Here is a 23,475-nt window from a genome sequence, read left to right on the forward strand (position 1 = left end):
AAAACATGATTTACTCCGGAACCAAATTAGCAATCTCCGAATAGAAGAAGGAAAATCGGTTGCTCAACTACACGGAAGAATCAAGGAGAAAATCACCAACCTAAGAAACCTCGAAGAAACGGTAACCAATCAGGACATGCTAAGTTATGCTTTAAATGCGTTCCCGAGAACACCGGAATGAACATCTATAGTAGACTCCTACTATATCTCTAAAGATTTTGAGGTAAGTACTTTAGAAAATCTTTTCTCCACTTTCAAATTACACGAATCTCGGTGTACAGGATAAAGAAAAGGACCGAGCCAGAATATTGTCCCAAAGGCAAAAACGGACGATCCAGACTCCGACGAGTCAATTGATGGAGACGAAGTGGCTTTAATGGTAAGAAAATTTAGTAAATACATTAAATATAATAAATTTAATAAGTCACAGGTAAAGAAGCACCTTCGAAGTACAAGAAAGGTCCGATGCTACAACTGTCAAGGGGAAGGGCACATCGAAGATGAATGCCCTAAACTAAATAAGAAGGAGAAAGACAAGGGCAACATACCAAAGCACAAGAACTTAAAGGCCACATGGGATAAATCATCATCCTCTGAGTCCGAGTTCGAGGCCTTCTCCGGACTATCCCTACCGGCCGACCACCAAGAAGAAGATGAAAGCAGCTCAGAAATGAGCATCGATGAAGGGAAAGAATTATCAGAAGAAAGCTGCGATGAAGGGGGAGCATTAGAACATGAGATATGTGAGGTATGGGCACTACCTCCCAAGCAGTCGTTTAATTTTATTAATATTCTTTTCAAGGATTTGGTAAAATTAGAAAAAGAGAACATTGATTTAAAAAAGACAATTAGATAGTTTAAAACTAGAAAATGATAAATTGAAAATGCAAATCGAAACTTTGGAAAAAGAACATGCATGTTTGAAATTAAGTAACTATCAAAAATAAAAAATTAGAAATCATGATAGGATAAACTAGTATTTACGATTTCACAGTGGTCAAATTAGAAAGATCCCCAGAAGTTATATATCTCCAAAATTTCTGATTAATCCAGTAGATAGGAGCCTATGTTGGGTTCCAAAATCATGCTTAGACTAGAATTTTTAAAACAAGGTTAAAATATCAGAAAGGAAATTAAATATTAATTTTGTTAAAATGCTTTGTTTAAGAAATCATGCTTAGACTCTTTCTTGTCGAATACAAAGTATGACTTTATTGAATTTTTTAAGTCATCTAAAACTTATTTCAAACTTTCTAACTTTTATGTTATTTTCCTATTTTTTTTGATGTGATTAAAGGGGGAGAAATAGATACAAGTTTAGGGGGCGATTTTAGGGGGATACATAATGTGTTGGTGCAATATCCCTAGGTCAAGGATGACCTGGTTGACTAAGCTTGAGTTGACTCAAGCTTGAGTCTTTATGTTTGGGTTTTGATGTTTGACAATACAGATAATACGTGGAGACATCCGATCGGGGAGACTGCTGGAGCAATTCCCCTCTGGTTAGGGTTTGACCAGTCTGAGTTTGAAGAAGAGTCAAGTAGGTCAAGATTGACCGGATACTTGACTGGAAAGTCCTAGTGAGTGAAGCTAGGCAGAAAGAAAAATCCTGGTGAGTGAAGCCAAGTGAAAGACCTAGTGAGTGAAGCTAGGCAGTTGGGAAATCCTAGTGAGTGAAGCTAAGTGAAAGTTCTGGTGAGTGAAGCCAGGCAGGTGGAAAGTCCCGGTGAGTGAAACCGGGTAGTGGAAAAATCCCGGTGAGTGAAGCCAGGTGAAAATCCTAGTGGTTGAAGCTAGGTGAAAGTCCAGGTGAGTGAAGCCAGGCAGATGGGAAGTCCTAGTGAGTGAAGCTAGGCAGATGGAAGGACCTGGTGAGTGAAGTCAGGCAGATGGGAAGTCCTAGTGAGTGAATCTAGGCAGATGGAAGGACCTGGTGAGTGAAATCAGGCATGTGGAAATCTAGGTGGGTCAAGGTTGACCGGGCACTTGGTGTTTGGAAGTCCAAGTGGGTCATAGAGGACCAGACACTTGGCATGAGATGGTATGTCCAAGTGGGTCAAGATTGACCGGACACTTGGCGCAAAGAGAAAGTCCAGATGGGTCAAAAGTTGATCGAATTCTTAGCGGTCGTAAGTCCAATAGGGAGTTGGCATGGAACTAGGAAGTTTAGATGTAGTAAACTTCTGAAGGCCATAACTTTTGACTTGGATATCAGAATGAGGTGAGCTCAGATGTGAAATGAAGCTAATTTCAAGCTCTATCTAGTTTTCTGCTTGCTAATCGATTGGCCAATTGATTGGGGGGGGGGGGTTCAATCGATTGGTCAATTGATTAGTTTACGTGAATTCGTGTAGAAATGGGCTGAATCGATTGGGTAATCGATTGAAACTTCCCCAATCGATTGGTCAATCGATTGGGAGAGTTTTTGAGTTAACAGTGAGCTTCTGAATTGATCCGTTGATCGATTGAAACCTCCAATCGATGGGGCAATCAATTGGGAGGCTATAAAATCACGCGATAGCTCTGGAAATCGCGCGAGACGCGTTGAATCGATTGGGCAATCGATTCAAGTGTTTCCCGAGAGCACAGAGGCGCTCTAGATCGATCGATCGATCGATCCAAAGCCTCCCCAATCGATTGGGAGCAATCTAATCGATTGGGATTCGACTGTTGGCGCTGGATAAAAATGTTGGAGTGCGATTTCGTCGATAGAACTCTCAACTTTCATCTCCGATCTTCACAGCAATTCCATATGCTCTCCACAGAGTTCTCGCCGTTAGATCTTGAAGGTTCTTGGAGGCATTTCCAATTCAAGAGATGGATCTACAGCAAGAAGAAGAAGCTAGGGTTAGGGTTTCTTGTGTAAACCGTGTAAGCTTTCCCTTGTATTTGCTTCTCCTTGTTTCTTGTTGTATTGAGAGTATTGTAGGGCTTCTCCTCCTTCGGTAGTTACCAAAAAGGAGTGTTTACATAGTGGAGGGTGCGCGAGTGTGTGGATCCTTGGACTAGTCACCTCTTTTTGAGGTGGATACCAAGTAAATCCCTAGTGTTAGCGTTGTGTGTCTGTTTCTTTGTATTTTCCGCTGCATTTCATCACAAGAAGCAAGCAACGACGAGTACAAGATCGTGCCAAGCTATTCACCCCCCCCTCTAGCTACATTTTCGGTCCCAACAAGTAGTATCAGAGCAAGGTTGCTCTTCACCGGAATCATCGCCGGAAAGGGCAAAAAGCTAGAGGGTGAGAAGTTGGAGCAATTCTACAAGTCGAAGATTTCATTCAAGAAGCTCAACTTTAAGATGGAATTCCAAGATGGACTTGGATTCGATACAAGGGTGTCTCCACCATTCACAATGATGAGTTTCGATCTTTGGAGATCAAGGATCGAGAATTTCTTGATGGTGGAGATAGAGCAATGGTTTGCTTTCATGGAAGGTTTTGAGGCTCCAACAAATTCAAAGGGCAAAACTCTCAAGAGAAGCAAGTGGAGCCACGAGCAAATTCAAAGGAGCGAGGCAAATGACAAAGTGACCAAGATATTGGTCAATTTATTGCCAAGCAATATTTTAGCTCAAGTCGAAGAATTCAAAGATGCCAAGGAGCTTTGGAGTAAATTGGCAACGATTCATGAGATCCCCTCCACTGTACCAATTTAAGAAGAATCCAAAGAGGGCGACTCCGTGGGTCAAGATCAAGAGGAAGTGGACTCCGAAGTTGAGAGATGCTCAACTTCCAAAGAAGAAGTTCAAGAAGCCTCATCTTCAAAGGAATGCAATGAAAAGAGCAAAGAGGGAGCATACTCTTTGTTCCATGTATAAGATGAAGATGATGAAGCCTCCACCTCTAGGATTGAGGGGGAGCGATTTTCGTTGACATCGGTTCAAGGAGAAAAAGAAGTCTCTACATCCGGGTCAAGAGAAGAAGAGGATGAAGAAGCTTCCACCTCCACAAGTCGAGTCAAATCTATTGAAGGAGCATCATTGTCGGAACAAGAGGAAGTTTCTACCTCCGGATCAAAAGGAGAAGATGTCATCCCTACACATGAAGGTATAAATATTTTAAATAAAAATAAACAACATATCATATGTTTTGAATGTAGGGAACATGGACACTACAAGAGCAAGTGTCCTAAATTGGCCAAGAAGAAGGGCTAAGTGGCACCAAAGGGCAAGGAGAAGCCCAAAGAGACTGCTCTCGGAACAAAGAAGAGCAAGGAGCACATTGTGTGTTTTTCTTGCAATCAAAGGGGACACTCTCGGAGTCAATGTCCCAAGGGGAAGAAAGCGGTCAAGGCTCAAGGAGGAAGCACAACTCAAGGGGAAGCCTCAAAGGTAAAACGCAAGGTGTCATTTGTTGAGCCTACCCCTTAAATAATGGTAAAAAGCATGCTAGTTCTAATTTATATCATTTTAATGCTATTTACCATAAAAATAGGAAGCATGATAGCATTAAGGAAAAACATGTAGCTCTTCATGCTAAAACTACCACACCTAGGTCTAGGAAGGTAGATAAAAATTTAGGCAAGAATTCTAAGGATTTTAGTTACAAGCCTAAAAATAAATTGCTCAAGGATTAAATGAAAAACCAAAAACAAAGAATTTAATGAGAGAAAATCAAGTCTTGAGGTCAAGACTTGATAAATTAGAAAAGACCCTAAAAAGGATAGAAAATATCCTAAAAGGGAAAAATGAGAAAAATCTAGGTTTAGGACAACAAGGGTCATCCAAGGGTTATAGAGGTTTGGGATACAAACCTAAAACCAAAAAGGATGTGCCTTCTTACCATAGAGTTCCATATAGTTATGGAACTAACCCTAGGCCTAATGGTCAAGTCAAAAATACAAGGGAAGTTATCCCTAGAAGTATTTTTGCAACAACAAACGTGACTAAGACTTCTAAGAAATCTAAGAAAGTCACTAGGAAGGTCACAAGGGAAGAAATTCCTAGAGTTGATCTAGAAAAAGTGACCAAGGCTTCTAAGAAGCCTAACAAGGTCACTAAGAAGGTATCTAGGGAAGTTATCCCTAGTGAGTACCTAGAGCAAGGAGATCCAATAGGTTTTGGGTTTCTAGGAGTATTTTCTCTACCCCTTAGATGGGATAGAGAATGTCGACTCCGATTAGAAGGGTAGTTAACCCAACTTTGATGAAGTTGACACTCGGAGAGCATTTTCAAGGTTATTATTATTAACCTTTGAAAATGAAAAGGATTATCATTTACTTCTTAAATGGAGTAAAATGTGCCATAGTTTGAGTATTTGGATATAATTTTAATTGGCACAAGAGATCAAGTGTAAAGAAATGCCAAGTTGGGATTTTGGTATTTTATTGAGAAGTTAAAAGTAAATCTAAGCCTTATTTTAACTTGTTACTCTTTAAAAGAGTAAATTGTGCCAAAATTTGAGGAATATACTTAACTTAAATTGGCAAATGTAGGAAAAGTAAAAGAAATGTCAATTAGGGTTTTGGCATTTTCTTGGGAAATCTTGGGCAATCTAGGTTTAAATTTTAAGATTAGCTAAGGTTTAAAGATACTTAGATAGTTAATCTAGTCATTCTATTTATGCTAATTTACCATGTTTTGTTTGTTCATAAGATGTCATGACATCATGTCTTGCATTCATGTTTTATTATGAAAAATACTAAAATACCATGTCATACATACATCATGTAGTTATAGGAAATTTTCTTTTGAGAATTATTCATCTTTGATGTATGCCATAACGCATCATGCATTATTTTAATTCCTTACAAATTAAGGACAAATGACATTCATTAACAAGTAACATCCTTAGTGGATGTTCATAATCTCAAAATGTCTAGACAGATAGATATGCATGATCCCTAGATTAAGGCAAAACCAAAAGTTTACATCTCACTAAAGAACTATAAGGTCACTTGTATGTGGTTTCGGACACATTAAATACAAGTGAAATGTCAGGATGATGAACAAAACTCAAGATGTTGATTTAGTGTATTTTTTGAGTTTTAAGTACATCAAAATACATAGTTATGCGTTTTTCAATCATTGGGAAAGCTAATGTACAAGTCATGTACATTGAGCCCAAAGAATATAGTTGGATATTGGTTTTGAAAATGATTTAAAATATAATTTAGAAAACCTTGATGAAGGCTATCTTTTGATAGTAATCATCATTGAATAGTTGAGCACAAACTTGGAAGAAAACACTAAAGTTTTTATAAGTTCTCAAGTTTGTGTCAATATTTGAAAATAGAAAGTATTTTCAGAAAACTATTTTTCCTTGAAAGTATATACCCTAAGGATTATCTACATGAATTTTCATGATTTTTTGAATTTTGTAGAATTTTTGGAGACTCTCTGAAATTGACTGAAAATGTATTTCAACATTTTCAGAGCTTCAATCGATCACCCGATCGATTGGAGTGTCTTAATCGATCGAGCGATCGATTGAGAAGGCATTTCTTGCGAGCAGAAGCTCACTAGATCGATCCACCAATCAATCCACACAGGCTGAATCGATCAGTGGATCGATTCAGCTGGGTTCAATCGATTGGGACCCAACTCCAATCGATTGAAACGCTGAGTTTGGCTGGGTAAGCTAGATTTCAGCAATTTTAGTCTAAGTAACCATTCCTTACCCCTCAAAACACATTTGTATACATTTAGGGGGTGTTTACATGATGAAAACAAGGATGGATTGGTTAAGGAAGATTAAGTAGAGGTTTAGATTGAGATTTGGTTTCAATATTAAATTTTTGAACCTCAAAACTTCTAAATTTGAGGTTCCTATATGTTTAGGGATTCCAAGTCATTGTTAGTGCAATGACAGAAGTTTGAAGTATGTCTTTAGGGGGATTACTCTTTAAGGACATGAAAATCTATTTTTTCATATACCTTGGAAGGTGGTCAACCTTCTTTAACGTAAATGCTCAAAGTTGAGCTTTTCAAATACGATGAGGAGTGAATATCTTTATTGTTTAGTTGTTTGTGCTCAAGGGTGAGCGTTGGAGATAATAAAGGGTATGGGACCTTCATTATCGTGTTGAACACAACGAGTGAAGTTGTGAACAACGGTGAGTCACTCTTCAGGGGGAGAGTTTTTGATGTGTGCCAATAGGGGGAGAATGTGTGGTTTAAGTTAGACCTTCATTACCTATAGAGGGAGTTTGCCCTCTATGAAAGGGGGAGAATGAAGGAAACTCTCATTCATACATTGGCATGAAGGAATTACTACAAGAAAAAAGGTCTATAATGACACACATAAATGCCCTTATAGTATATTTTTGGTGATACTTAAATTTTAGTGACATCACCGAAAAACGTCCTATAAAGTGATGTCGTCTTAAACGTCCTCGTATTCCTGACATTTTATGATGTCTGTATACAATATCAATGCTAACTTTAAAAGTATCACAATATAGAGATATACCGACAGTCAAAAATGTCAGGAAAAATCATATTTTAAGGACATTTATAAATGTCACCTAAACTAATTTATAATGCCATAATAAATATCATTATAAAAATTTATAAATACATTAAAAATTATCATTAATTTTTATTTAGAATAAGTAACTTGAATTCAATATTTACATATCATTACAATTCATTGACCGTCTAGAATAGAAAAAATTACAAAACAAAAATTAAATGGCTCATAGATATTTTTATTCATCCAATACTCATTTGAGTCAAATTTACAAATGCAATACTAATGATAAATCTTTTATATCCAAAGCAACCTACAAATACATTCAAAATATTAAATTGTAATACTAACAAAGTCTTGTAAAATAAAAAGTCGATTAGATGGATCATCTTCAACCATTATATTGATTCATAAAAATCCAAGTACCTGTCACCTGCAAATACAATGTATATATTTGTATAAGTGAAATAAAACAACGAAGATACAAAATTAATAAAAATAGTTCAAAATATTATATATCATACCAAACGAGAAAAATGCAAAGTATCATTCCATATGCACCTAATAGTAGTCTTCACTTACTGTTAACTACAAACACCAAAGAAAACAATGAAAAGTTTTTGTTTCCATAACAGTATATGTGCACCAACAAAGCAAACATCATTAGTAACAAAATAAATCAACAAACTTTACTTGTCAATCAACACCAGTAATCAGTCCTCTCATTATCACTTAAACCAATTAGGGAAAATGCATACTACACAAACTTAATAGAGCTGAGTTTATTCACACTTCTTAAACTATCAACCTTAACTCCAATTCTACTTGAAATTTAATGGATAGACACATACATAAAGAAATTAGTAAAGCTTTGAACTAGATATATAGACTACTTTGACAAACATAAAAGAGCATGAAAGATTGATACCTGTACTTTATGAACTCTACCAAAAAATAAATAAATAAAAAGAAAAGCAACAAAAATAGTGCTCGTGCTTTAAAAACCCTAGCTAGTCTTGAGAATTTTTCCACTTCAACACACAAGGATATATTAGAATTGGAAAAAAGTAGTAATAATGTTGGTGATACAGTAGTAACAATGTTAGAGAATACAACTGCACCCTGAAATTTTGACAAATTGCATTAGAAGAGTAATAATAAAAAAATATTTACATAGTTTTAAAACAATTGCATAGTGGTCTATGTAATTACTTTGACAAGATTAACTCTATCATGTGCCGAATTATCCTGCATCCTATCAGATCTGTTCATGTGGTGAACATCAAGACCACATGATGACAATTCTGAAGCAGGAGATATTCCTTGATGCTCAAAGTTGTGGCAGGTAAAACAAATTCTAGCTGAATTCGAACTCTTTGCAGCATATATGTCCCAATAAAGTGGTGCCTAAAATTTTTTTTAAAAAATATGATTACGTTAATAAACCATAGATCTATAAAGCTAATGTCCATTGAATTTCACTAGAAATCAATGACCATCAGACAACACAATTTAAGAAGATAGGATTTGGTCCATACAACAAAGGTTGTCTGCCAATCATGATAATGGATTATGTCAGGCCTTTTCCCAGCTTCATAGAGCAACTCAAGAAAAGATAAAGAGGAAGAGAAGATAGATAAAATCTTAAAAATCTTAGGGGGCGTTTGGTTAAATGATGGGAATTACTATGAGTATGAGTTTGATAGTAGGGTGGAATGAGAATAGGAATGAAAATGAAACCCATCAAGTTATATGAGTTTGGTTGATTCCCATAAATATAGTAATCATTCCCAAAATATCATTCTCAAACCCACAATCCAAACACTATCTTTTACTATCATTCCATTCCCTCATTCCCAAACCCATCAACTAAACACCTCCTTAGTTTATAGTAAATATATTCTATGCGTGTTGTATCACCCAAATACTCTTGTAGCAAAAGGGATATATTACATCATCACATTAAACTGACACAAATATTTTAGCATCTTTGTGTTGATCCATAATATTTCAAAGATGCAACATGAAAGGAAATTTAGAACAAAGTTTTAACATCAAAATTAAATCAACAAATCTACATGTCATCATCTTCTTGAATAGAGAGAAAAGATATAAACTGTGTGATAATACAATGAAAGTGACGATAAAACTAAATGGTGAAAAACAATAGTCACTTAGCTACCTGTTATTGGAGTACTCATACAAGCGGCTGTGGGCGGAGAAGCCGATTAGTGCGACGTCAGAGCACAGACAATTCATAGGCTTTCTTGAGCAACCCATTTGTTATCTTGCAAAAGGTAACCTGACGACTTGTGATGTTCTCGATACGCTTGATCTCAATCTTTCCTCTCCACATGATAATTAATTCACTTTTCTCCATGTGCATGATATCAAATCAATTCATATATATGACATGTTGTAAATATAGTTAATGTTTCTCATAGAATATGTTAACTCAAAATAAAGTTATAGTGATCTGACAATATTTTCTTTAGTAAAACAACAAATGTAAATTTGAAAATGATACCACTATAAAGTTGGTAACTTATAAGATTCTGCCAATAATGACAATGTTTAGTGCACTTTTCCTTCTTCCATGGATGAAGGTCAAACTTCTCCTTGATAAAGGTTTGTGAGAAATTCATATATTTGCATAACGATGAAAAGACCCCAAGCATGTCTCAACTGCTCCATTCACCTTCCCATCCATATCAATTTTCCACAATATTGTGAGATCTCGCTGCACCACAATATCATTATCTAAGAATAGAATTTCGTGCAGTTTTAGGTACATCTCAGGTAAGTAAAACCTTAAATGGTTCAGGCAAAGAAAGGAGACATCAAGGAGAAGGGAGAGGTTGCGAGCTAACTCAATGAAGACCCGCATCTGCTTCAAGCTCTCTAGATTGAGATGTGTGTGTACGAGGTGTAGTCAGAGGCAACGGCGGCGTGGTCTCCACCTACATTTGTATCAGCTCCACTCGCGTGTTTAAGGCGTGTGATCAGAGGGTCAACACCGATCGTGAAAAACGGAGGCTATGTAAATACAGATCTGAGGCCGAAGATTACGATGATCACAAATTCTACTCCATTTCGGCCACCACCGGCACTGTGGCGGTGGAAGGGAGGAGGATAAATAATACCACGGTAAAGATGCCAATGATGTGGAGGAAGAAGTGCCGCATCACAGAATTACGCTTGGATCTTCAATTGGAGATCGCCATTTTGGCTAGGGTTTGGGGATCAACTTGCGGAGAGAAATGAAACCAGAGAGAGAAGAAGAGATCCTCCCTACTCACTGTGGAGAGGGAAGACGAGATCCTCCCTACTCGTTGTGGAGAGGGAAGACGAGATCCTCCCTGCTTGCTGCGGTGCTTGTTGCAGAGAAGGAAGAATCTGCGAAGAGAAAAGGTGCGAAGAAAGAGAAGAGGAAAGGAATGTCTGCGGGAAAGAGATCAAGTCTAGGTTAGTGAAAATAAATAGAATGAATTAAATTGTAATTACATTTATCAATTTTGTCACTATAGGTGATCTAATAAGATATTTTATTTTTATAAATAATTTTTTTTTCATAAGTGTCATTAAAAAATATTTATAATGACATTTTAAATTAAGTGTCACTAAGAAAATGTCATAATAGACATTATTTCTAGTAGTAAGTTGAGGCTATGAGATTAGCCTAACTTAAAGATATTGTCAAACATCAAAAAGGGGGAGATTGTTGGTGTAATATCCCTAGGTCAAGGATGACCTGGTTGACTAAGCTTGAGTTGGCTCAAGCTTGAGTCTTTATGTTTGTGTTTCGATGTTTGACAATACAGATAATACGTGGAGACATCCGATTGGGGAGATTGCCGGAGCGATTCCCCTCTGGTTAGGGTTTTACCAGTCTGAGTTTGAAGAAGAGTCAAGTAGGTCAAGATTGACCGGATACTTGACTAGAAAGTCCTAGTGAGTGAAGCTAGGCAGAAAGAAAAATCCTGGTAAGTGAAGCCAGGTGAAAGACCTAGTGAGTTAAGCTAGGCAGTTGGAAAATCCTAATGAGTGAAGGTAGGTGAAAGTCCTGGTGAGTGAAGCCAGGTAGGTGAAAAGTCCCGGTGAGTGAAGCCAGGTAGTGGAAAAATCCTGGTGAGTGAAGCCAGGTGAAAATCCTAGTGGTTGAAGCTAGGTGAAAGTCCTGGTGAGTGAAGCCAGGCAGATGAGAAGTCCTAGTGAGTGAAGCTAGGCAGATTGAAGGACCTGGTGAGTGAAGTCAGGAAGATGGGAAGTCCTAGTGAGTGAATCTAGGCAGATGGAAGGACATGGTGAGTGAAATCAGGCATGTGGAAATCTAGGTGGGTCAAGGTTGACTGGACACCTGGTGTTTGGAAGTCCAAGTGGGTCATGGAGGACCGGACACTTGGCATGAGATGGTAAGTCCAAGTGGGTCAAGGTTGACCGGACACTTGGCGCAAAGAGAAAGTCCAGATGGGTCAAAAGTTGACCGAATTCTTAGCGGTCGTAAATCCAATAGGGAGTTGGCATGGAATTAGGAAGTTCGGATGTAGTAAACTTCCGAAGGCCATAACTTTTGACTCGGATATCGGAATGAGGTGATCTCAGATGCGAAACGAAGATAATTTCAAGCTCTATCCAGTTTTCTACTTTCTAATCGATTGGCCAATCGATTGGGGGGGTGGGGTTCAATTGATTGGTTGACATGAATTCATGCAGAAATGGGCTGAATCGATTGGGTAATCGATCAAAACTTCCCCAATCGATTGGTCAATCGATTGGGAGAGTTTTTGAGCGAATAGTGAGCTTCTGAATCGATCCGTTGATCGATTGAAACCTCCAATCGATCGGGCAATCAATTGGGAGGCTGGAAAATCACGCGATAGCTCTGGAAATCACGCGAGACACGTTGAATCGATTGGGCAATCGATTCAAGTGTTTTCCGAGAGCACAGAGGCACTCTGGATCGATCGACCGATCGATCCAAAGCCTCTCCAATCGATTGGGAGCAATCCAATCGATTGGGATTCGACCGTTGGCGCTGGATAAAAACGTTGGCGTGCGATTTCGTCAATAGAACTCTCAGCTTTCATCTCCGATCTTCACAACGATTCCACAGGCTCTCCACAGAGTTCTCGCCGTAAGATCTTGAAGATTCTTGGAGGCATTTTCAAGTCAAGAGGCGGATCTACAGCAAGAAGAAGAAGCTAGGATTAGGGTTTCTTGTGTAAACCGTGTAAGCTTTCCCTTGTATTTGTTTCTCTTTGTTTCTTGTTGTATTGAGAGTATTGTAGGGCTTCTCCGCCTTCGGTAGTTATCGAAAAGGAGTGTTTACATAGTGGAGGGTGCGTGAGTGTGTGGATCCTTGGACTAGTCACCTTTTCTTGAGGTGAATACCAAGTAAATCTCTAGTGTTAGCGTTGTGGGTCTATTTCTTTGTATTTTCCGCTGCATTTCATCACAAGAAGTAAGCAACGACGAGCACAAGATCGCGCTGAGCTATTCACCCCCCCTCTACCTATATTTTCGGTCCCAACATAATGTTCCTAAAATGTTATTATTGTAATTTCTTTATAATACTTTTATTGCATTATTTTTACCCTAACTTGAACCTGGGTTAATGCACATAAAAAAGGGGGAGATTATTAGAATCCAGTGGTAGTTTTGATGTGATCAACTAGGTTAAGTTAGGCCATGTTATGTTTAATCCTTATGTTTAAGTGTGCAGAAGCTTAGGAACACAAGAAGTCGAGCAGAAGACACAGCTAGCGAGAAGGATGGCATGGGAAGGGAGTTGACGGGCTCGGTGCATCCGTGGGACAAGTTGCTGCGGAAGAGTACACCGGTGGACGAGAAGGACGTGCATGATGTTCTGAGGGACGAGAAGCAGGAGTGGAAGCCTGCTCGAGGAGAAGACCTAGAAATAGGTTCGGGTGAGCCCTATTACGGATGGTCTCGATTACCCAGACGATCAGAGCAGCAGAAGAGCAAAAAGAAGGCTGGAAATACTACTGGAGACGCCTTCAAAGGGAGTTGAAGTGCCTCCGCACCTTCACTGTGGAAGATACCTTCGATGAATAGTATGAAGACGTCTTCCATCCCTATGGAAGACGCTTTCGACTAGGCAAATTTAGTCGTTGTAAGAGGATAAGGTTTTATTCGTACTTACCTTGCTGGAGGCACCTTCCAGCTTGTTAGAGGCGCCTTCCAGCTTGTTAGAGGCGCCTTCCTGCTTCTGATAATGTTTTCCATGGACTATAAAAAGACCACTGGACCTAGGAAATATATATATCAACTCTAGTAATTATTTCCTAGCAACTGTTTGAACTTTTCAACGAGTGTAAGAGACTTCTCTGCCTTCAACAAAGGAGATTTTTATTGTGCTTTCATTTGCCTTGGATTAATAATCATCTAGGTTGTAACCAAGTAAACCTTGTGTCTCTTCTTTCTAGTTGTTATTTTAATTTATTATTATTGTTGCTTTTAATTAGAGTTGAAAGAATGAGAAAGGTAATGTATTCTTTTTCAGGCAATTCACTCTCTCAAGCCAGCTGCCAAGGGTTTCAACAGTTAGACTGTTCATGTAATTCAAATTATGAAAAAAGTTTGTCTAACTTAACCTTTAAAAGATCTCTTAAAACTTTGTAAGCATCTGTCATACATACCCACAAAGTGTTTCTTAGAAATGCTTTCAAAGCGTACCTGATTATGTCTTGATTTTTGACTTGTTGTCCGATCGCGTGTAGTCCATTGTGAATATCTTGAATTTTGATGTGAAGTTGACTTGTTGATTCCACATCCTACATTTTGATATTATACAATTTATTTAAATATAAATCACATTTACCTTCATGTCGGAGGTTCCTTTGTGTAGCTTGATTAGCTTCTTCCATAGGTCCTACGTGCTGTTGAAAGGACTAACCCAGTTCAGTTCTTCTTTGGTTTGGTCACATTGGAGAGTTTGAGTTGCCTTGGCATTGACCTTGATCTTTTTCTTTGTTGGTGTGCCCCACTTGTCGCAAGGGATGGGTACTTCATCTTCGGTGGGGTATATGAATCCAGTTTGAATTACGATCCATATTTCCACTTGTGTCTTCAAGTGGTAGTCCATTTGACCCTTCTAGTAGCCGAAGTCCTCGCCGGAGAAAAGAGGCGGACGAGCGGTGCTGTAGCCTTCTTGATGGGCCATGTAGGGAAGAATATCTTTAAAAAAATGAACAAGAAAATGGTGCCAAGACTTGGTTTTGTCTTGTATCAGTAGTGTGGGAAGAAGGCCAAAAAATTACTCGAGTGGTGTTATACCAATTTCGAGCATCGAAGATATTCTAGAATGAAAAAATATCAGAAGGGGCGATTGTGCCGATTTTGATTAATTACAAAAAATTGCTAAAACAGGTGGTTGCACCTATGCAGAGCACCCTCGCTCTGATACCAATTGTAGGATCGAAGAAAATGCTAAGGGGGGGGGGGGAGGGTGAATAACGCTCGTGACTTTTTCACATTTTTCGTAAAGCTTAGAGTTAAAGCAGCAAAAATAAGATAATAATTTAAACAATACTAATACAGTTAGTCTTACTTAGTTCAGAGTCTTTGATGACTCCTACTCTAAGGTCTGCGATCGTTGATTACTTTTGTTAGACAGTTCACTATCAATTTGATCAAAACAAAATCAACGATATGAAAATACAACTTTTGTTTAAATAAATTATACCGACAACTTTACTAGATTTAGAGTAGAGCATAGTTGTCTGAGTAGTGTTCTGGTGTCGTAGTCAAAGTTCAGAGCAGAACGGAGATCGTTAGCAATGAGTAGAAGTGATAATTCATGCTACTGGTTGAACCCCTTTATAAAGAATGATCTAGATGTCTCTATGCCTTTGAGGCACCTTAATCAAATCTGATTGGATCCGAACTCGTTGTGCCTTATCCTTGTTCAGGCACCTGAATCCCTTTGAGGCACCTCGGTCACCAATGTGGCTAGCGCTAAGCGAAGCTCTCCTAGTTGACTCTATCCCATCCTAGGTGCCTCAATTCCTTTGAGGCGCTTGGATCTGGCTTGTGCTGACCAACCATAAGCTACCACCTCATCCTGCTGTGTGTCAAGGTGATAGAGACACTTGAATACCTTTCAGGCGCTTGGATTGGCTTGAGGTGCCTCCTTTGGCTTGAGGCGCTTGGATCCTTCTAGGCCCTTGGATCAACATTTCCAGGCTTAAGAGTATTCTACATCACAAAGTTAGTACATAAAGATATAATATGAAACAATATTAATTTGACAATCTCGAATGTCCACGCATGACTTTTAGATTTTCCGTGAAACCCTAGGTTAGACCGATACCTACTTTTCTCTCAACAGGGAGCGCGTCTTTACATACTCCTCTCAGGAGAGTTTACCTTTTGCCAAACATCTGATCCTCCAGATTTATTTGGACTTTTGCTTAGCATCTGATCTTGACTTTTAGGACTTCCTGCTAGACATCCGATTCTGATTCTCGACCTGCCTAGACTTCCACCTGCTATCCATGACCCCCAGGACTTCCGTCCGATATCCCCAATCTGCCAAGTCTTCTACCTAGTCCACATGACTAAGACTTAGTGCTCATTCCCCTTGACCAGGAATTAGTGCCCAATTCTCTTGACCGAGACTTCATTGTCTAGTCTCAACTGAGATTTACTTGCACACTCAGATAAACTTATTAGATCACAACAATCATTAATTTAAAACCTTTACCAATATGAAAACACAGATTTAATTGGTTAGTACTTTCCGCATCAATAATTTACTCTTTATTTCCTTTTGAATTTGTTTATAAGATGAAGTTCTTCTCACCCTTTTGGATTAAAATCGTTCACAATTACTTTCTTAGATTTTTTTTTTACCAGTTTGGCTTGATAACATCATCTACTACTGCATCATATTTTAGTTTGGTTGAATAAATTATTTTTGATTACTTGAATATTTAGATGGCTAGATAAAAACTATACACAATTAATTGAATACATCTGTTTGATTGGATACTATTAATCAAACACTTTCTATTACTTGGAAAAATATTTTACTATTATGAAAATTTTATTCTTATCCATTACTTTTATTATACTCCTATAGTGCTATTAATCGAATATAAGATTAAAAAAATGTATTCCTTCTATTTCTTAAACTAGGCTGATGAATATAAATTTCTATTTATTCCTTACCCTTCAATTTATCTACTTCCCTTTCCCTTTCCTTCTATTCATCTCCTTAAATAGTTCACAACAATTTCAAGTTTTTCGATGACTACTTGCATTAGAATAAATACCATAATAGGAGGATGAGTTGGGAGGGAGATTTGGAGTGAGCTTAATTAACACATTTGCTTAAAAAAAACCTATTATATTATATATTGTGTTTTGGCAAATGGTGGGAAGCGACATGGAATATCATTCCTGCACGAAGTCATCTATAAATAAGACACCGCACGGTCACAAATCGCCACCAGTCTCACTCAATCGCCTTACACCTTGCGTTAATTTGTCCATTTCCCTACTTCTCACCGGGTGCCTTGTGCTCCGGCACCGGCGTCGGCGCCGGTTATTTCCATATTAATTTCTCCTCCTTCAATTCCGGTCCCTTTCATCCCCTTACCTTACGGCCGGTCTGTTTTGTTGCACTAGTTCGCATATGCAATTCAAGTCATGTCCAAGGATGACCGGAGCAACAGCAGCATCGCTGGGGCGGCGACCGTCCGCACCCGGTGGGCCCCGAAGCCGGAGCAGATCCTCATCCTGGAGTCCATTTTCAACAGCGGGATGGTGAACCCGCCCAAGGACGAGACCGTCCGCATCCGCAAGCTCCTCGAGAAGTTCGGCGCCGTCGGCGACGCCAACGTCTTCTACTGGTTCCAGAACCGCCGCTCCCGCTCCCGCATCCGCCGCCGCCAGCGAGAGCTCCAGGCCGCCTCCGCCGCCTCTTCACCCTCCGCATCCCCATCATCGGTCGCCAGCTGTTTCCTGCACCTCGACATCAACAACCGATGCTCCTCTTCTTCTTCTTCCGTCTCATCTCCCGCCTCCTCCTCCTCCTCCGGGCTCGCTGCGGAATTAGAAGGCGGCCCTGTCGGCGTCGGCTGCGGCGACGACGTCTTCCACGTCCCCCAGCAGACGGGCCCGATCAATCCTCTTTGGTGCTCCTCTTCCTCCGATGCCAATAACTACCACCAACCGGGTCAGTACGTACTCCTTTTCTACACGACAGATCGTTCAATCCTCGAGCTAGCAACATAACTAATCAGACTTATCAATACATGAAGAGAGCAACCTAACGGTGTTCATCAACGGGGTGCAATGGGAGGTTCCAAGAGGGCCTTTGGACACGAGAGCCATGTTTGGCCAAAATCTGCTGTTGGTCCACTCCTCCGGCCAGCTGCTCCCCGTCGACGAGTGCGGAATTCTCCTGCAGAGCTTGCAGATGGGCGAAAGTTACTTCCTGGTAATTAATTAATTAAGATCAACATATTCTCGATTCTAACTGATCCACAGAGAAATTGAATCACCGTCTCTAATTGGCTGCAGGTATCGCCTAATTAATTAATTAATTCGTCTCTTTCAAGTTGAAGAACTATCATCAAGGACGAAGCACATGCGCAGCGGTCTCAGGCAGGCCGAAGCTGCATGCTGTAGCTTAACTAGTAGTACTCTAGCTAGCTCGAGTTTCTTTCTCTGTCTCTCTAAGACTTGTCTCGGTGCTTAGTCTTTTTGTATCATCATTACCATGGTCACCATGGAATTGTGTTTGAGAACACAAGACATAATGGATTTGTGCTACCTTTAATTTGCTCTCTAAATTGTCTTCTTCCATCCTTGTAGTACCACATATGGTTATCTTACATTAATTTTACCCTTTCGAGCTTTACAAGCTCATTTGTTTTTGTGCTTTCGACTTAACATTATTATTATAGGTCAAGATGAGGTCCAATGGTAAATGAAGGGGAAACTTTCACTTTAGGTTATTGATGCGGGAGGATCAAAACTTTGATTGGTTATAAATTTTGACCCTGGTATTAGAATAACAAAACATTTGATGCGTCGAATCAAAACTTGCTCAGAGATCTACGATAATAGCCTAGCTAGTCTCAAACCGTCCAAAAAAGCCATTTTAGGTTTTTCGAAGGCCCTTAAGGTTTTTTCCATTTGTGTTAATTAGTTTTTTTTTAAAATTTCAAACCTTTTATGCTTTTGGATCTATTTAAACACTTGTTTGAGTTGAGATAATGTTAGAGATTATCTTTGTTTTGAATCAATTTATTTTAATTAAATCTAGAGATGATTTTTACCGTTTGTCGACTTCTGGTGTCGTGTTTTCTTTACGATCTCTCTTTAGACTTTCACTTACAAGATAATCGCTATTCTGTTCCACGTCAAGTCCTCATCTGTTTTAATGATAACCTACACTTTAGATAGTTTAAAATCATCAAAATGTTTATAGAGATTTCAATTTTTTTTCATTATTCTACTTCTAGCCACTAATACTATTAATTTATACAATTGAAATATAAATATGATACTATGCACAACGCGTGTGTGCGATGCGCGTAAAAGCCTCTCATGCGTAGAGGTGCCTCTCACCTACGGAGATGCCTCCCTGCATGAGAGGTATCCATGTGTGTCGCCCACGCAGGGTGTGCAAAGTAACATATATATATATATATATATACACAACTCGCGTGGGAGCTTCTAATGTGAGGAGGCGCCTCCAATAATTAGAGGCATCTTCCCACGTGAGAGGTGCCTACACGCATCACCTATGTGGTGTGTGCAGATAACACAACACTATATATGATAAGTTGCTTTTGATGATTTTAAATTCACTATAAAAATATTAAACTGTAGTTATAATTATATTTAATAGTGGTCATTAAAAATAATTATAATGAAAAATTACGATAGAAAATTTTATCAATATTGTATCATTTAGTGATGATACCATAGAATATATTATTTATCAAGTTTTGTGACAGATGAAACTAATAATGTCATTAATAGTTTTAACCGTGTGACTTAGACTAATGCATATAATAATCAATTTATAGCCAACTAAATTTAGTAACAATTATTTTTTTAGTGATAATTTTTTTTATATACACTTTTTAAAAAAAAGAGAGAGAAAGAACACTACAAAAAAATACAACTTTGGGGACAAACGTTTGGAACGAAAAAAATTCGTCCCAAAATTGGAACAAATTTAGGGTCGAAAATAAATTTCGACCCAAATAACCAACAAAACTTGCAACAAAAAAATTTCGTTTCAAGTTTGCAACATAAAAATAATTCGTTGCTAAATTCGTCCCCAAATCTGGAACGAAAAAATAATTTGTCCCAAATTTAGGGATAAATATTGGATTCGTCCCAAATTTAGGAACGAATCTAGGATTCGTCCCAAAATTTGGGACGAATCTAGGATTCGTCCCAAACCTAAAAATATTTTTAAATAAATAAAATGAAACACGTAAGACTTAAATATGGACCTAGAGACCTCGGAATTTGATGAAACAAGTTTCTATGCATTCGTATCATTGAGCTGATCATAAATACATCATCATCCATAATTTTTAATTATTATTTTCAGTGATTTGAATTTTTAACACCAAATTAGGTCAAATTGGGATTAAAAAATTTCATATATATATATATATTAGGTAAAAAATATTTTTATTGATAGATTTATGATCATGACAATGAGATGAGCACATAGAAACTTATTTCATCAAATTCCGATGTCTCTAGGTTCGTATTTAAGCCGTCCAAGTTTGTTTATTTTTTAAAAAAATGATTAAATTTTTGGGACGAATCTCTGGATTCGTCCCAAAATTTGGGACGAATCCAGAATTCGTCCCAAAAATCCAGAATTCATCCCAAACCTAAAATTATTTTTAAATAATTAAAATGAAACATGTAAGGCTTAAATATGGACCTAGAGACCTCGGAATTTGATGAAACAAGTTTCGTATCGTTGAGCTGATCGTAAATACGTCATCATCCATAATTTTTAATTATTATTTTCAGTAATTTGAATTTTTAACACCAAATTAGGTCAAATTGGGATTAAAAAAATTCCATATATATATATATATATTTGGTAAAAAATATTTTTATTGATGGATTTACGATCAGGACAACGAGACGAGCACATAGAAACTTGTTTCATCAAATTCCGATGTCTCTAGGTCCGTATTTAAGCCGTCCAGGTTTGTTTATTTTTTTAAAAAATGATTAAATTTTTGGGACGAATCTCTAGATTCGTCCCTAAATTTGGGACGAATCCAGAGATTCGTCCCAAACCTAAAATTATTTTTAAATAATTAAAATGAAACATGTAAGGCTTAAATATGGACCTAGAGACTTCGGAATTTGATGAAACAAGTTTCTATGTATTCGTATCATTGAGCTAATCGTAAATACGACATCATCCATAATTTTTAATTATTATTTTCAGTAATTTGAATTTTTAACACCAAATAAGGTCAAATTGGGATTAAAAAATTCCAAATATATATATATTTGGTAAAAAATATTTTTATTGATATTTTATGATCATGACAATGAGACGAGCACATAGAAACTTGTTTCATCAAATTCCGATGTCTCTAGATCCGTATTTAAGCCGTCCAAGTTTGTTTATTTTTTAAAAAAATGATTAAATTTTTGGGATGAATTCCTGGATTCGTCCCAAAATTTGGGACGAATCCAGAATTCGTCCCAGACCTAAAATTATTTTTAAATAATTAAAATGAAACATGTAAGGCTTAAATATGGACCTAGAGACCTCGGAATTTGATGAAACAAGTTTCTATGCATTCGTATCGTTGAGCTGATCGTAAATACATCATCATCCATAATTTTTAATTATTATTTTCAGTAATTTGAATTTTTTGTAGTGGAAGCAACTATTTGAGAAGAATCTTATTTTGCAGTCATTAAATTAATCAAACAAAAAGGGGAAACTGAAATGGTTATACAAAATTGAGATCGAGTAAAATGTTATTTATGAAATTTTAGAGATGAAATACTTTAAAAAAAACTTTGGCCATGATGAAATTGTTTAACCACCTACTACTACTACTACTAATAACAACAATATCCTTGGGTTGAGTTGGACATCATATGGTAGAATTGTCAAATCAAATTAGGGTCAATTCCGATAAAATTAAGAGAAACATCCTCTTTTGTGGTTGCTTAATTGATTAGTTTCCTTATTTACCAGGCTGACGTCTGCTCAGTACGTTTTCTTATTTACATCTATATAAATGGTTGTGAGGTTGATTTATCACCTTTCTAAATCACATGAGATAGTCCTAGAGAGACCTTAGGTGAGGATTGACTTTTTTTATTGTAATAATAATAATAATAATAATAATAATAATAATAATAATAATAATAATAATAATAATAATAATAATAATAATAATAATTGATCCGGTGATAAGGACGGGGGATCCTCATTAGCGGAAGGTCAACGTCACGTGGAGGTCAAAGGTCAAGAGATTCAACCCTGAGACTGGCCGACCGGACGAAGCGGGCCGACCGTTCGGGCTATGCAGGTCGACCGGCCGTGAATCCCCTGGACCGAATGAAGATAACCCGACTGGGGGTCGGGTTTCCGATGCTCAAAAGGTAAAAAGGTTTTAAGGCCGAACGGTATGTCCGTTCAGCCGGGGCACTAGGCAACAGAGGCAGGAGCAATCTCATCCGAGCATACGGCCGGGAGTTATCCCGATCGGACCGATATCTATAACCGACGACAGAAAAAATACGCCTGCCGAGCAGCCGACCCGCTCGGCCCGGGAACAAACAGGAAACACAAGAGGACAAAGGAGACAGAGGATAACATCATCCTCGAGACACCTGCCATCGACAAGCAACAGAGTTGGCGGCCGAGCCGTACACAGGATCATACGGTGGAAGCTTCCACCGTCACATCCAGGATATGCTCGGACGATTGCGGAATGACACCAGAGGTACTTTTCTGACACAGGCTCGTTAAGGTATGTTTGGGGAAGTGTGCACGCATCGGGAAGCGTGCCCGCGTTTCCCCGGGGTCCTATATAAGGACCCCCAGACGTCGACGAAGGTATGCGCACATCTCTACTGTAGCCTCATTACGCTGCCTCTCTCGTTGCCTGACTTTTTGCGTCGAAGGGTCGTCGCTGGGAAACCCTCCCGGCTCGGCTTCTTTGCAAGTTCTTCGGAGAGCTACACCACCAGTCGGAGACAGCGGAACGTGCCACGTCCCCAGCGTCCGTCGACTCAGCGCTCGGACAGGATCAAATTGGCGCCGTCTGTGGGAACGCACCTGAATCCGAGCCAAGAAGATGGAAGAAGCTGGACGTCAACTTCTGGTAACGCTCTCTTCCGAAGAGTTCGAGGCACTCGTCCAAGCGCGAGCCGCAAAAATCGTGGAACAACAACAGAAAGCTCAGGCTGAGCGGGCAGCGCAGCAGGCGACATCAGCCTCGGGTGGCCGAGTGCCACCCGAAGATAGGCAGGAGCAGCTCTCAATATGGGGGCAAAACAAGGGGCCGGCCGGCACTCAGATGGGGGCGCCGCCCGCCCTGATACCTTTTCATCGGGCTCTGCTCCAGACACCCTCGAAGGTAGCACAAGCTAACTAAGACAAGGGATCTTCATCGGACGAAGCACCCATCCGGGACGTTAGAAAAGGAAAGGCGCCCCGATCGGACGCGTCTCCCGAGCGGACCAACCGGCAGTTCTCAGATGCCATTCTTCACGATCCACTGCCGAGGCATTATGTGCCCCCTGCGATCGGGGAGTACAACGGGACAATCGACCCAGACGACCACCTGGGTAAGTTCGACAGTACCGCCACTCTGCATTAGTACACAGATGGTGTAAAATGCCGAGTGTTCCTCACCACGCTTTCGGGATCGGCGCATCGATGGTTTCGAAGACTGCCGGATGGCTCCATCACAAGTTTCAAGGAATTTCGAACGACGTTCCTCCATCATTTTGCAAGCAGTAGGTGCCAATAGAAGACAAGTGTCAGCCTGTTTCCCATCAAGCAAGGCGCGAGGGAG

At 39.0% G+C, this 23,475-nt stretch overlaps 1 protein-coding gene across 1 annotated transcript; it reads left to right on the forward strand.

Annotated features, from left to right (window-relative positions):
* Positions 1 to 17,080: 17,080 nt before the first annotated feature.
* LOC121979520 (WUSCHEL-related homeobox 11-like) lies at positions 17,081 to 17,971 on the forward strand. Its single transcript, XM_042531512.1, has 3 exons — positions 17,081 to 17,609; positions 17,695 to 17,873; positions 17,957 to 17,971. Exons 1-3 carry the CDS (start codon positions 17,081 to 17,083, stop codon positions 17,969 to 17,971), a joined length of 723 nt encoding a protein of 240 aa, XP_042387446.1.
* Positions 17,972 to 23,475: the final 5,504 nt, after the last annotated feature.

This window comes from Zingiber officinale, chromosome 5A (assembly GCF_018446385.1).
Source record: "Zingiber officinale cultivar Zhangliang chromosome 5A, Zo_v1.1, whole genome shotgun sequence".
In the NCBI taxonomy this organism is placed as follows: domain Eukaryota; kingdom Viridiplantae; phylum Streptophyta; class Magnoliopsida; order Zingiberales; family Zingiberaceae; genus Zingiber; species Zingiber officinale.

What these genes read in the sequence shown, in the direction of transcription:
- LOC121979520 (XM_042531512.1), top strand. Translation starts at nt 17,081, where the DNA reads ATGTCCAAGGATGACCGGAGCAACAGCAGCATCGCTGGGGCGGCGACC. An exon ending in CAATAACTACCACCAACCGG is followed by an intron (nt 17,610 to 17,694) that starts GTCAGTACGTAC and finishes CAATACATGAAG; the next exon opens with AGAGCAACCTAACGGTGTTC.